Raw genomic sequence first — 15,455 nt, forward strand, 5'->3', positions numbered from 1 at the left:
TTTGATGTTGTCTTTCTTTGTATCTTTATATGACTTCTCAAATTCAAGCATTCTGCTTTTGTGGGAATCTTTTTGTCAGCAGATGTAAACCCCCCCCCCCCCAATTAGAATCCTGCAACTGACCCACAGTCATTGGAAGAGCTGGGGCCAGGTTCACACTGAGTTGATGTATTACCATGACCGTTGGTGATACCCACATTGCTCTCGATTCCTAGTTCCATTCTCAGGAACCTAGTTGCTTCAAATAAGAGCCAAAGTTGGATGCTGCTTCACAGTAGTGTATTATCTAACATGGCTGCAGGAATCCTAATGTCTTTTGAAGTCATAGGGAAATATCAAAAATAGGAAGTTTGTTGAATCTGGTGTCCTGTCAAACAGTAGACAATGCTTGGCACAGTGGATTTTCATTAACAATTACCGTATTTTTCGTCCCATAGGACGCACCTAGTTTTTTTTTGGGGGGGGGGGAATAAAGGGGGAAAAAAATTCCCTTTATTTCCCCCCCAAAACCAGGTCGGGGAATCCAAACCAGGTCGGGGAACAGCGGGATGGTGGCGCTGCGCCTCCCCACTGTCCCCCGAGCTTGTGGGCTGCAGGCTGCTGCCTGCAAGCCTTGCGAGCCTGCGGTAACTCCCACCGGGCTTGCAAGGCTTGTGGATAGCTTCCTGAAGCCTGGAGAGCGAGAGGGGTCGGTGCGCACGCATTCGCCCCATAGGACGCACACACATTTCCCCTTCATTTTTGGAGGGGAAAAAGTGTGTCCTATAGGGCAAAAAATACGGTAGTTACCGTATTTTTTGCCCTATAGGGCGCACCTAGGTTTTTTTTGGGGGGGGGGGAAATAAAGAAAAAAAAATTATTTCCCCCCCCCCCCGGTGCGGGGCTGGGGCGGGGGAAGCCCGAGCTTCCCCCGACCCCAGCCCCCAGAACAGGCTTCTATCCGCAAGCCTTGGGAGCCCGGCGGGAAGTCGCGCCGGGCTCCCAAGGCTTGCGGAGAGCTGCCCGAAGCCCAGGGTGCGCTCCGCTGCACCGACCCCTCTCGCTCTCCAGGCTTCAGCGAAAGCCTGCATTCGCCCCATAGGACGCACACACATTTCCCCTTCATTTTTGGAGGGGGAAAAGTGCGTCATATAGGGCGAAAAATACGGTAATTTTTTCTGAGTTGTTGAGCTTATTGTTAAAAAGACCATAGCTTTCTTATGAATTGTGGCATAAACCTAAGAATTAATGTCTTCACCACACTGCTGAATATTTTCATATTCAGTATATCATCTAGCTCTTATCCTTTTGTCACTGAATTTCCATGTGAAATTTAAGGCTTTACAAATCCACCATCTGTAGGGATTGCATTATCTAGTGATGCTAGACACCGAACTAGTGTGTTTCTCTTACATCTTGAAGTACGAAGAAATTAAATTGCATCCTCTTATCTTTTCTCCCATGTAGTTAATGAAAGCCATATTGTAGTCCAAGCACTGCGACTCAATACGATGTCAAAGCTTACATTTGCAGATTGTGCACGGTTTGATGCATTAGTTAGAGATGTCTTTCCTGGTATTGACTTCAAGGATGTAGATTATGCAGAGCTAAATAATGCTTTACGAGAAGTCTTTGAGGAGGCCAATTTGGAAATTATATCTACTCAGGTAAGTATCAGCTACAACCCTAACTGATACTGAATACCTTGAGTTTGGTCTTTGCCTAAAAGTCTTAAGAAACTTATAGTGAATCTGTTGTGGTTATAAAAATACTAAAGGAAAAAAATCTTAATTCCATAGTTATTGAAAATACGTTTGCGGTTTATGTAAATGAATATATGCAAAATGTATATATGTAAAATCAAATGTAAAAATATTTTACTAAGTTACATTTTAATAAGCTTCATTGATTCTTGTGGCACTTACCCTTGCAAACCTGTAAGATAAGAGTCAAAATAATTTAGGACGGTTCTTGATCTGATCTGAATTGTTTGACACAAGATCCCTCCATGCAATTTAAAGACACTAAAAGCAATGATTTTATTATCTAATTGTGTGAAAGAAGCATCCAGTTGTTTTAGTTACCTCCTCACATTGCTCAGGAAAACGGAACAGGTGAACTAATTTTGTGGTCTAGACTTGGTCAGATGACTCCTTCCTTGGGGGGGGCGGGTGTTAATTCTTTTCTTTTTTTGCTCTTATGTATTTAGTGTTTTTAAGTTGCAAACAACCCTGCGATCATTGTTTGCAACATAAAAGTTACCTTCCTTAGCCCAGGACAGAACTGTATTCATGGTTGCAAACCACTAGGTACCTTTACTCACTCACTTTTTTTTTGCTGATCAGTCATTTCCTTTCCCCCTCCTACACTGTCCTCTTTTAATTCAGATTTGGGGGGGGGGAGTCTTTTGTTCTCTCTCTGCTACTTTTCTTCCCTTATGGTTTCCCTCTGTCAAAGCAAACCCTGCCAAAAAAAAAAAAAAAAAAAAAAAAAAAAAAGGAGAGGAAGCATACTGTATCCTGTTCCCACCCTAGAGATCAGGTTAGCTAGGGCACATTCCACACTACTGGATACCTCTCCCACTGTAAATTGATAAAGGAACATGGGGTCCTGGCTTTGAAGATTTATTCTGGTTTGGGATGAATGAGGCACACTTGGCTATAGCCAATGACTAGCATTTTATACACATAGCAACTAGGCTTCACTTGGCAAAGAGCTTTGACTTGTGCCAGTCCCCTGGAAGGCAGGATGAGGGACCAAGGTTCTATTCTCAGATGTCATTATCTAACTGGCTGTGGATATTCCTCAGTCTTTTTTCTTAAGCTTGGCCATGGGACAGAATTAGGGAGCAATCATCTGATCTGGACTAAATGGCATAACTTGGTTACATGTTCCTTTCTTCCTTGGGTCGTGAGATGAGTTAATCCAGAATATCAAGTGCCTTGTTCACCCAAAGTGAAAGGAACCAGTACTTGATGTTCTTTTTTGTTTTTAAAAGGTAAACGAAAACTTGAAAATGTCTTATTATCTGCTCCTTATTTGTTTGAGGGATGACGTCTATAAACATTTAAGTGTGTTTTATCCTTCTACTTTTTCTTTTTGGTAAAGATCAAGAAAGTTTTGGAATTGTATGAGCAACTACGCCAGAGGATGGGGGTAGTTATTGTAGGCCCAAGCGGGGCAGGCAAATCAACCCTCTGGAGAATGTTGAGGGCTGCACTTGGGAAAGTTGGCAAAGTAGTGAAACAATATACCATGAACCCCAAAGCTATGCCTCGCCGCCAGTTACTAGGCCATATAGACATGGACACCAGAGAATGGTCTGATGGTGTGCTTACAAACAGTGCTCGACAAGTGGTACGTGAACCAGCAGGTACGTCTGTGAATTAGAAATCTTGGCTTTCATAAATAAGGAGTTTTATTTTTAGATCCTAATCTTGATTACTCTGAAATAAGACACCACTGTACGTATTGAAGTGTGTATAGAATTATAATTCTAAGTTTGGTCAATCTTATGATATCACCATAAGAGGAGCTGTGTTATTATGTGTGTTTACTTACAAGACACTAAGTAAATAAGAAAACGACTATGGTGACAATAAGAATTCTTTACATTGTAGCCATTTCTATGGAGCATGTGGCTAGAGAGAGCATATTCATCTGGCTTGATCTAGTTGTTTGTTCATACATGCAGTTGCACACATTGGAATTCCTCGGAATTTATAAATAATAATAATAATAATAATAATAATAATAATAATAATAATTTTTATTTATACCCCGCCCTCCCCAGCCAAGGTCAGGCTCAGGGCAGCTAAAGCAATAATAAAAACAAGTTGAATGATTACAACTTAAAAACAAAATTAAAATACAACATTAAAATATTGAAACATTAAAATATTAAAATGTAGCCTCATCGCAGGAGGAGAAAGGAAAAGAAAAAAGAAAGAGAGGGAGGGAATCAAATTGGCTCCAACTCTGTCATTACTTGCCGTCCCTTGTATCCAATTGCAAATGTTAAAATAAATCTAATTTGAACTCCTACTGAAAAGTGACTAGTTAGAGATACAATGTTTGGTTACTGTTTGTAAATAGATGTTACTTCATGGATAATATGTGATGGTGACATAGATCCCGAGTGGATTGAGTCTTTGAATTCTGTCCTTGATGACAACCGTCTACTTACTATGCCCAGTGGAGAAAGAATTCAGTTTGGCCCAAATGTGAACTTCATTTTTGAAACACACGATTTGAGTTGTGCTTCTCCTGCCACAATATCTCGAATGGGGATGATCTTCCTAAGGTAATTTGACATTTGACATAGATGTGCATTAGAATGATTTTCAGTGATTATACATGCTAGTGAAGGTTGAACAAAATTTGAGGTAAAGTTAATTTAAAATACACACATTATTTTAACCAGCCATTGTTTCATTCCATTGTCCCTTCATTGTTTCCATTTGCTTGTTGCTCATTTGGAAGGCAGGTAGTGTCTCTTAAAAGCACAACACTCTCGCACAAATGTTATTGGCAGGCTTCACTACATACATGGAATTGGTGACCTCTCCATATTGTTCCCTTTAAATTGAGTTGTGGGTATGACAGCAACTGTAATGGGATTCTTATGCATATTAACAACTTCAAAGAGGGCTTCAAAGAAACACCAATTAGCTAGTTGGCCATGTTGGGTTTAATAAGCTGAGATATGAAGAAGACATAGCTGCCACATAGTTGTTGTTTTTTTGGTTCTTCCTTTGCATGAGCAAGTGAACAAGCCAGAAAGTCTTCAGTAAACTATGGTTTTCCATTTCATCCAAAACCAGGAAATCATAATTAGCAGCTTTGGAACATGCTAAGACATGAAGGTGTGGTTTGAAGTATGCTTAATAGCTTGGCTTGTTCTGAAGCTGTCAAACATAATTTTCAGTACTGATGACATGGAAGATTATTTTATTTAAATAAACCTTTTAGCTGCCATTCAAAAAACAAATATAAGTTCTGGGCTTGTTTGTAGGGCATCAGGCAGGGGGGTGGTGCTCCCCGGGTGCCATGTCTGGGGGGGGGTGACAAGGCACCCCACGGGGTCCTTGCCCCACCATCCCTGGGTGCGACGGCGCGAACAGCCATCACGCCGCCGCAGCCGCATGTGGAGTATCTTCCATTCGCAGCTGCAGCCATGAGCAGAGGATCCTGCCACCGTCCGTACAGCGTTCGAGCAGCGCCGGTGGCAAACTGCTATGTACAACGCATGTGCAGTGTTGTACACATGTGCTGTATGTAGCGACGCTACGCATGCGTTGTACGTAGTGGCACAATGTGTTCTCAGCCGGCAGTTTGCCCTGCTCCAGGTGTCGGTTAGCCTTCGTTTGCCCCTGTTTGTAGGCTTGGGCAAGGAGGCTGTGTGTGCTCTTCCTATACTTGTTTATGTATTGGTTTATGGCAACATATATTCTTGCTTTAATCTGAGGTATGTCTCATTCTAGTGATGAAGATACTGATCTTAATTCACTGATAAAATCCTGGCTAAGGAACCAACCTGAAGAATGCAGACAAAATCTTGAAAACTGGATTGGGGATTATTTTGAGAAAGCTCTAAACTGGGTCCTAAAACAGGTGAGTGATAATATATATATAAACAGTGTCTAAGTTTGGCCTCATTGAGGGGCATTATTTCAATATGAGTAGGATAATGAGAGTACCTCTAAATGTTTATTTAATAGAAAAAGCACTGTATATCAATATTTTTAATGGACAAATTCTAAGTTGAGTGTCGGAGATGTTTAAGTGGGTAATTCCTCCTCCTGTTTCAAAGGCAGGAAATGATATTAGCATTTTCTTGTTTAAAGCCTCTCCCTCTGCTGAACTCCAATTTCATTTCCTGCCTTGCTTGGAGCAGTACTCACGTGGCTCTCTGTACATGTATTCTATCTTGCTCATCTGCATGGATAACACAGTGACCAAAACCTCAACAGGCAAGGGGATATCAGATTGGGTCCCTCCATTCTGAGGGGACAGCCCAGATCTCCTGGGCCAAGAAGTGTCTGGTATCCCTGAGGTCAGAACACATTTGAGGTGTGAGAGAGTGGAGAGGCAGAAGGAGGGAGTGAGTCAGTACCATCTTATCTTTCCTTCTTGCTCATCATTTATCCACTGCTCTGCTGATTGTGGAGCCTATGAGGATTAACTATAGTCAATGTGTAGTTAGCAGAGCAAATGTTTTAAGATAGTAGATAGAATCTATGCGTTGCTTCTTAAGACAGATGTTCTACCAGACACCTTGCTTTTTTAAGATTGATGTTTTAAGATTGTATATGTACTTTTGAGTGCTGCCTTGGCCACTCTCAAGTTTCTGTTAATATTTGCCTCCCTGCTTAAATAGGACTCTGCACTAAAACTTGGTCCTGCTGTTGCAAGCTAGTTTACAGGTTGCTTACTGCATGCTCTATTTTACAGAATGACTATGTGGTAGAAACAAGTTTGGTTGGAACAGTGATGAATGGTTTGTCTCATCTTCATGAGTGCACTGAACGTGGACAATTTATAATCAGCCTGATACGAGGACTGGGTGGAAATCTCAACATGAAATCACGGCAGGAATTTACAAAAGAGGTATTATTTAGAAGACAAAATTATTTTCTAATCATTAGCAGTTTCAGGGTGGGCAGGGAGGGGAAGAGAGGGAGAGGAGAGATTAAAAATTTATCTCAAGAAGAAGAAAAATCCAAGAACTGATATTGGCACTCAGTTGTAAAAAAAAAACCACCACCACCACCAAAAACAAAACCTAATAGTCTAAACCAGATGTGAAGTGGAACAAAATTTCTTGCATAACAAACAATGTGATGAGGGAAATTTCTAGCTAGCAGTGATTTCTAGCTAGCATATGAAGATAAAGCATTTACAAGTTTTGCATGTCTCAGTACAAAAAGTTTAGTACACTTTTTCGAAGCTAAGCTTTTATTGTTGGCTCTCAGGCAGAAGCAAGAGAAGTTATATAGAGGGGTTGGACAGAAGAACAGCGGAGAAGCCATTTTAGCCACATCACTGTGAATATTTATTGTTGAAAGTCACATTGAGTTTTTTTAAAAGGAAAAAAAGAAAGGAGACTAATATGTCTAATAAATAATAATGAAATAATACCCTGAGTAGCAGAAACTTACGTTTCATGTGGTGGAGAATGAAGAGTTGGTGTTTTGGATCTAGACTAAGTCATGCTTTAGTCCCATTGATTTCAATAGGACTAAAATGTGGCTAACAGTCTAAATCTAACTCTCTAGAATCATTAGAAGGCAACATGCTTTTTATGTTCTGAGCATGAACTGACATATTCAAACTTGGGAGATAATTTTCTAGATGAAAAGAGGATACAGTTATTTTCTGCATCTATGTTTCTATATCCAGACATATGGTCTAGATATAGAATGTTTTGTTTTTAACTGTTTTTACTGATAATTTTATTGTTTTATTCACTTTGTAAACTGCTTTGAGGTTTTATTTCAATCAAGTGTTAAATAAAATCTGGCAAAATAAATAAATAGATGTGTTGTGGAGGATGTGTTTTATAGCAATTACGTTTGGTATTTTTAGGAGTACATTTAACAATGTTTTAATATAATTTTTGAAAGGTGTTTGCTTGGGCACGTGAGTCTCCACCGAATCCCAACAAACCGTTGGACACCTATTATGATCCAGATACTGAACGCCTAATGTCATACCAATTGAAAAAGCCTGAAAACCTGACTGCTGATGATTTCAGCAATGTCCAGACTCTTCCAGTCATTCAAACGCCTGATATGCAAAGAGGCTTGGATTACTTTAAACCTTGGCTAGGCTTTCATAGTAAGCAGCCATTTCTTCTTGTTGGGCCTGAAGGATGTGGAAAAGGGTACGGATTTTCATTTTCATACTAACTCTGATATCAGTGCAGTCCTACTAATACTTAAAATGATGTTGACGGCAGTATTACTTGAAAATCACATGTTCTCTGATGGATCCGTTCCGCTACTCCAGGCATGTGGATTTCCTCCTGTTTTTTTTATACCATGACATCACTGCCCTGCGCGCCATTCCTTCTGAATTGCAGGTTAACTAAGAATATTCCTAATATATAATGTGCAGGTTGCTGTGGGTTTCCCATGTGTGTCAGGCTGTCACATGGTGTCAAGGGTGCTCCCCAGCCAAAGGAATGCACATGGCAGATAGTTAACTCTTTATTGTCAAAGAGAAAACCTACAGTCATTTCTATGGCTCTGAATACCTATGCACACCAATCTAGCGCCTAGGCAACTATTCCCAGGTCCTAGGCTATATGTTGCTTCTGCAAGCCTAGTGCTTATCCTCACATTTAAGGAGCCAACTCTAGCTGATCTAGAGGGAGTCCGAAGTGGTTGGAGCTTTGACTTGAGGGTGAGTTGTGGGTGGGATTTGGATTAATTGTGAGCTAGCAAAATGAGAGAGAAGCTTCCAAATGAAGTGCTGTGCAAGAACAATCAACCTCACAAATAACTGAAAATTCAAAGAAGCCTGAAGGATTAGAGCAATTTTAAAGTTTAGCTTACTAGCTGTGCTGTAATGAATACTCATGTGAAAACCATGTACTTGTCCAAGGTTAATGTTTTGCTTGCTAGTTGTTGCATGCTCATTTCACATGGTTAAGACAGGCTTTAGATGTTTTTCTCCCAGGGTGCTGTATTTGCATCTTTTCATTTCCCCCCCCAGAATGCTGCTTCGTTATGCCTTTTCCCAGCTTCGGTCCACTCAAATTGCCACAGTTCACTGCAGCGCACAGACTACATCTCGACATCTGCTCCAAAAATTAAGCCAGACATGCTTGGTGATCAGCACCAATACTGGGCGCGTATACAGGCCAAAGGATTGTGAAAGACTGGTTTTATACTTAAAGGATATCAATTTGCCCAAACCGGATAAATGGGGAACGAGCACACTTGTGGCTTTCCTGCAGCAGGTGAATAGAATCTGGTTTAAATGTTGCTTTCAGAGTTCTACTATAGGAAGGAACTTCACACTTCCTGTTCTGCTTTGAGTCACATTTGATGTTTTCACAAAATTGCACTATAATATCTGGTATAATATTTGTTTCTTGAAAATCCTTGTGTATTTTTTTTTTAAAGCATGTTTCTCTGAATACATTTGTGTGCCTGTCAGCAGAAGACTTATTGTTCAGGAGGGTGAGCTTCTGGGTGCGCTGCATGGCTATCTATTCATTCATTACCGTCTCAGGTCGTAATTCTGCCATTAGTCCTTTCCCCAAATAGGAAATTACGCAGTCCATTAAACATGGGTGCAGAATAAAGTTTGCAGCTTGACAAGAGTAAGCAAGACAAGTTATGATGCACAATGTTTGGTTTAAATAACAAGTTCAGGAGTGTTTGTAGTGCATCATTTTGGTCCAATTATTGTGGAAAACAGGTCACATGTAAGAAAACCTACATTTATATGAACTTTAAATTGCTTCCATTCAGTGTTGTTTTATTTCTTACCAGCCATTCACCTTAAGGTTCCAGCGGGGCGTGGGGGGGGGGTTTGCAGTAATTAAAATATTAATATTAAAATCAGTTAAAGCAAGCTACAGTGTAAAGAATAGGGTGGGTTTGAATTCTGTCTATAGATACAGATAAGGTACCATAGGCCCAGATAAAGAGGTACATCTTCAGGATTCAATGAAAGCTACATAATGAACCTCGCAGATGCACCATGAGGAGGAATTCTATACCTTGTGTCGCGAGTCATCAGGCAGCTCTACTATGGCAATTGGGGCATCCAATGACCTTGAATCGGGACTCTCCTGGCAACCCACTTGGTCCCTTCTCAGCATCTAGATCAGTGCCTCCCAGGCTGCTGGGCTCCTGTCCAGGATCCGTTTCACAATCAACCCATTCTTCCTCTTGCTCTGATCAGCCCTGTTTAGAATCTCTATGGGGCTCATAACATCAGTAGTGATTTGGGCAGTCTCTTCAACTAACAGTGGGCTTGCTGTAGCATTCCCAATGTATAAGATGATGTGTTCCCTCTTTCCCCAAAGTGCCTTCCATTTTGAGTGTTACCGACCTCGTGTGCACTTTCATATAGTGTAGAAATTTCCTACATTCAGAATTAATGAATTAAGGAAATTTATGTATTTTCCATAGTAGATTTTGTTTACATAATTCAGCATTTCTCCTTGAAGAAATGTGTGCATATATACATTTTGCATAGAGTTAACCTTTTCTTTATTAGACCACATAGTCATAGTTACTGCTATTTGCATAGTCTTTTAAAAAGCCTCTTACAAATATTAAACATTTTTTATGCTTATTGTCTGTGTCTGTTTTTATCTTATCCCAAGGTGCTGACGTATCAGGGATTTTACGATGAAAATCTTGAATGGGTGGGGTTAGAAAACATCCAGATTGTGGCTTCCATGTCTGCTGGGGGAACACTGGGAAAGCATAAACTTACTTCCAGGTTTACTTCTATTGTCCGTCTGTGTGCAATTGAGTAAGTATCTTCTTGATAATTCTTCATATTTCCATGTATTAGACTGACTTTGAATTGATGAACTCTTTTTATTCCTCTACACATCTATGTTCTCTAAATTATAGCTTAACATACATTATCCTCAGAAAAGTAGTATGCTTATTGTCAGGGCCTGGAGTGAAGGGGGAGAGATTGAGGAGGAATGGTAGAGGCCGACCCCCCTTCTCCTGGAGCTTCCAGAGGAGAGGAAATACAGCAGTAGTTTGAGGAAGGCCACAGCTCAGAGACAGGTGAACAGAAGAGTTGAGAGGTGTTGGGAGAAGGGAGGGGGCAGCCAGCTGATGTTATCACTGGAGAGTATTTCTGATCCCCCTTCTCCTAGAACTTAGCATTCATTGAGGGTGCAAGAGCAAAGGACTCGGAGACAATTAGCCCCTGGTGGCCACCGTAAGGGGAAATGCTGTTGGTAGGAAGGGAAGCGGGAGGAGCAACGCTATTAACAGGAGGCAGACTACATTCTTTGTCTCTTGCCGTGATGGTTGAATAAACTCATTAGTAAGAACTCTTTGTTTTTCTCTGCTCCTTGCAGCCACCGGGGGAGGGGGAGAATTCCCCGGAGTCTGACACTTATGGAGAATAGAATTTTTATTTATACATTCTCTTTAGTGAACATATAACATGTCCACTCTTTAAAGAAGGGAGCAGGCGGTGTTGCACATGCAAGCCTCTGCTGGCTCAATTTCAGACCTTCCCTCTCAGCATGGAAAGTCTGAAGGGAGATTCTAAGAATGTTTGGGTGCAAACATGTAGAACCCTCCCCATTATCTTAAAGTCATATGATCTTAAACTTGGATATCATCCATATTAAGGTAAAGGGACCCCTGACCATTAGGTCCAGTCGTGGACGACTCTGGGGTTGAGGCGCTCATCTCGCTTTACTGACCGAGGGAGCCGGTGTGCAGCTTCTGGGTCATGTGGCCAGCATGATTAAGCCGCTTCTGGCGAACCAGAGCAGCGCATGGAAATGCCGTTTATCTTCCCGCCAGAGCGGTACCTATTTATCTACTTGCACTTTGACATGCTTTCAAACTGCTAGGTTGGCAGGAGCAGGGACCGAGCAACGGGAGCTCACCCTGTTGCAGGGATTCGAACCGCTGACCTTCTGATCAGCAAGCCCTAGGCTCTGTGGTTTAACCCACAGCGCCACCCGCGTCCCTTCCATATTAAGGTAGTCCTGCATTAATGTAATTGAAAGCATAGCTAATGCAGTCTGGTTCTGACTCATCTTTTGGTTACTGGATAAAAAATAGTACAGGCAGCAACCATTTTGTGTCTATCCAACTGATGTGAGACTTCAGATATACAGGTCCTTTTGGTCCCGGAAGAGGGCATAACGGGGGCTGGGCGGACTTATACGCACTCCACCGATGTACACGGGGTCCAGGAACAGAACCTTTGTGCAAAATGGTCACTGTATGTAATGATCTTATAAATTAACATTTTTAACCAGTTACTGGCACAATCTTTTGGATGAAGATCTTCAAAGAAGCCAAACTGCATTTCATTTTTGGTCTGTTCGGCTCATACTGATGTTTATAGTTCTAAGTAAACAATACAAAGTAATTTAAAATAACTGTGAAAGTTTGATACTTATAATTCCAATTTCTAGTTATCCAGAAAGAGATCAGCTGCAAACAATTTATAGTGCATATTTAGAACCTGTTCTACACAAGAACCTAAAGAATCATCCTGCTTGGGGATCTTTGGCGAAAATCCATCAGTTGGCAGGATCTATGGTTCAAGTATATGAGCAGGTACAAATGATTTAATCTTGATTCTAATGAAACAGTATAAACTTTGGTGTAGAATTTATGTCTTCTGTATTAGAGTTTCTACATCCTGGTGAAATAGCAAAATACCTAGTGGCGCAAATGAATCTATTCAATTGTGTCTCCCATTCTGTGTTTCCTCTGTGCTTTACAAACTGTTTCTGTATGTGTACCAGATTAACCTGTATCCACGTTTTAATGATTTTAAACTTTGTAGTCATATTTAGAATGGTGAATATTTGAATGCCCCAGTGTCTTTTAGAACAATGCAGCTGCACTGTGTACAATACATCTGGAAGCAAGATTCATAGAATCATAGAGTTGGAAGGGACTATGAGGGTCATTTAGGCCAACTCCCTGCAATGTGGGGCTCGAACCCTCAACCCTGAGATTAAGAGTTATAGCCTGAATACCGGTATTTTGCTATTCACTAATGAAACAATTCTATAGTCCTGTGCACACTTACTTGAGAGCAAGTCCTGTTGAATTTTGTAGGAAGTAAACTTGTGCACGATTGTGCTTCTAGGCATGTAAATGTATATACATATATTTTGTAGAAAAAAATGTAGGAAATTACTACAATATATTGTTGAAAACAAGTGGTAGTCTTGTAGTAAAAGAGGTAGTTTTGACATCATTTATATTTCCAGATTCGAGCAAAATTCACAGTAGATGACCATAGCCACTACCTATTCACACCATGCATTCTTACTCAGTGGGTTCTAGGATTGTTCAGATATGATTTAACAGGAGGTGAGTAACTCTGACTTACTCTATGACTAAGCACCTAGTTAAGTTTTTGCTGGAGTTGAAGTTGCCAAGCTGCTTCTTAATCTCTGCAGACTGTTCTGATGCATATGCTGCTTCAGGTTCAATACCATTGTCAGTATGTCTGGCACAGATAATAAATGCAAACAGTATAAAAGGTTGTAAACATTGCGGTCAGTATGGTGACATATGCATATGTGGTGGCCATGTCCCGTTGTATCCAAGTTTTGGAACCTGCCATTTGCAGAAATGGCAAACATTACACATCAAACTATATGCCACACCAGAAGTAGCTCTTTTAACCATTTGAGAGGAGCAAAATGAGAAATTAATATCTAAGGAACCAATAGTATTTACTTTGTTCATTTATTGCTGGGTGATAACCAAAATATGAAAAACTGCAGAACTTTCGACATTGAATTCTTGGTACAGTGAGCTGTGGCAGTTAGCACTGGCAGAAAAATTGATATATCAGTTTAAATAAGCACAAGGCAAAGCTTTTATTTTATAGATAGAGAGACAGATAGATAGGTATTATTTTATCTCAATTACAAGTCAGGGACATGTGCAGCAACATCTACTGAAGTCTTTCCTCGCATTATGAAAAAGAGACAGTATGAGCTGTAATATACATACATCTTTTATTTGTCACACCATTTTGCTGTCTTACTTGCTGCTAAGATGAGGAGCACTTATACTTAGACAGCTATCCTGCCAATGACCTAAATGAAAATTCCTACTAAGTGCCATTGTATTGTTTTTGTTTAATGCTTATGAAGAGTCTAGTTTTACTATGTACTTTTGAAATTAGAATAGTTTTGAAGCCTTCATTTTCATTCTTGATTTTTATTTCCCCCTTTGCTTCTTGATGGTCTCCTTCTGGTATGTAACCTATATTGCTGCATTAATTTTGACTTTCTGTTGAAATACAGAATTTCAGAGGTTGAACTCTATAATGTATATTATTAATTTATACTTCATAGGGTCATCAACACACACGGTAGATACTGTTTTGGAAATTGTTGCTTATGAAGCCCGCCGTCTCTTTCGTGACAAAATTGTTGGATCCAAGGAACTTCATATATTTGATAATATTTTGATGAAAGTTTTTCAAGGAGATTGGGGTTCAGATATTTTGGACAACATGGCAGGTAAAATAAAACAAAATGGTTAGTTTTGTTTTCATGTTTTCAATATTTATTGCATTAAAATAAAATTTATATAAAATATAATATGACCCCACCTTCGTTATATTTTTGCAGATAGTTTCTATGTAACATGGGGAGCTCGTCATGAACTAGGAACCACCATGGCCCCAGGACAAACATTGCCATCCCATGGAAGGCCACTTGGCAAACTTAACTCAGCAGACCTAAAAGATGTCATCAAAAAGGTATATCAATATATTTATATATATGTATTTCAGAAATTCATATGGGACTGAATACTAACTAGTACAGATAGACTTTCCCTCATTCAATGCGACTTCCTCATCTCTCTTCCTTTTTGTAGCACCCTCACTACCCCAAAATTTGCTCTGAAGAGTCCCTCAACTGCTGTAAAAACACACAGTGTTGCTTATTCTATAAACAGTTGCTAAAGGCAGCATCTTATACAGCTGAGGTTGTCCCTCATAAACTTACTTGTAGGACTTACTTCTGTGTAAATATGCATAGGATCAAGCAAACTTTTCATCAGGGGGCCAGTCCACAGCCCCTCAGACCTTGTGGGGGACCGGACTATATTTTGAAAAAATAAAAATACCCTGCAAGCTGGTCCCACAGCTGCTTCCGGACCTGGAGGAGGAACGTACTCTGCACGTGCTCAGGAGTGCGTCTTGGCGCCATCTGCTCACTGGCTTTGTTGATGAGCAGCAGCCGCTCCATCGGCTTGTCCCCCATGGAGTTCCCAGGTAGCGTGCACCACGCACTGTGGCCCGTCGTCCGAGGCCAGGTTGGCGGACAGGCTGTGCATGCAGATCGCTGGGGAGGCGGCGTGCAGCTCACCCTCCAGCTGCTCCAGCGTGGCCGCCGAGCGTGCCACCAGCAGCAGCGCTGAGCCGGGTGCCAGGCGCGGGGCCAGCAGGCGCACCAGACTCTGGCTGAAGCCCTGCGCCGCACCTGTCACAATGCCCATGGTGCGGCCCAGACTTCTTGTGGTAAATTATTGTCTCCTGCTGTATGTGAATAATATACCATAGTATTAGGTGTCTTATACACTTAGCCAAGAGAGGGTTGACCAAAAGCTTCCTGAAGAGTGTGAATCTTTCCCTGCCTTTAGGAAACTGGAGGAACACAACCTACTTGGTGGTGTCCAAATGCCCACTCAATAGCACCTTTCAGATAAGACTAATGGTCCCATTTGAGGTGATGTAATGTACTACTAATGGTGATGTTTCGTCTG

The 15,455-nt window shown here is 40.9% G+C and overlaps 1 protein-coding gene and 1 long non-coding RNA gene across 3 annotated transcripts in view; one reads left to right on the plus strand and one right to left on the minus strand.

Annotated features, from left to right (window-relative positions):
• The window catches only part of LOC308475436, a 291,271-nt gene that overhangs the window by 92,926 nt on the left and 182,890 nt on the right, over positions 1-15,455 (minus strand). The window lies entirely within an intron of this gene.
• Positions 1-15,455, plus strand: part of DYNC2H1 (dynein cytoplasmic 2 heavy chain 1) — a 151,244-nt gene that overhangs the window by 37,066 nt on the left and 98,723 nt on the right. The window contains exons 37-48 of one of the 2 annotated variants that reach the window (XM_081001703.1): positions 1,447-1,646; positions 3,088-3,352; positions 4,075-4,282; positions 5,463-5,592; positions 6,433-6,588; positions 7,605-7,864; positions 8,698-8,944; positions 10,325-10,476; positions 12,125-12,269; positions 12,935-13,037; positions 14,036-14,203; positions 14,315-14,445. In XM_081001703.1, the coding sequence (XP_080857829.1) occupies positions 1,447-1,646; positions 3,088-3,352; positions 4,075-4,282; positions 5,463-5,592; positions 6,433-6,588; positions 7,605-7,864; positions 8,698-8,944; positions 10,325-10,476; positions 12,125-12,269; positions 12,935-13,037; positions 14,036-14,203; positions 14,315-14,445 (2,165 nt within the window). The remainder of the gene's footprint in view (positions 1-1,446; positions 1,647-3,087; positions 3,353-4,074; positions 4,283-5,462; positions 5,593-6,432; positions 6,589-7,604; positions 7,865-8,697; positions 8,945-10,324; positions 10,477-12,124; positions 12,270-12,934; positions 13,038-14,035; positions 14,204-14,314; positions 14,446-15,455) is intronic. The other variant, XM_081001704.1, reaches the window with a different exon arrangement.

This window comes from Podarcis pityusensis (genome assembly GCF_964106645.2).
Source record: "Podarcis pityusensis genome assembly, chromosome: 4".
In the NCBI taxonomy this organism is placed as follows: domain Eukaryota; kingdom Metazoa; phylum Chordata; class Lepidosauria; order Squamata; family Lacertidae; genus Podarcis; species Podarcis pityusensis.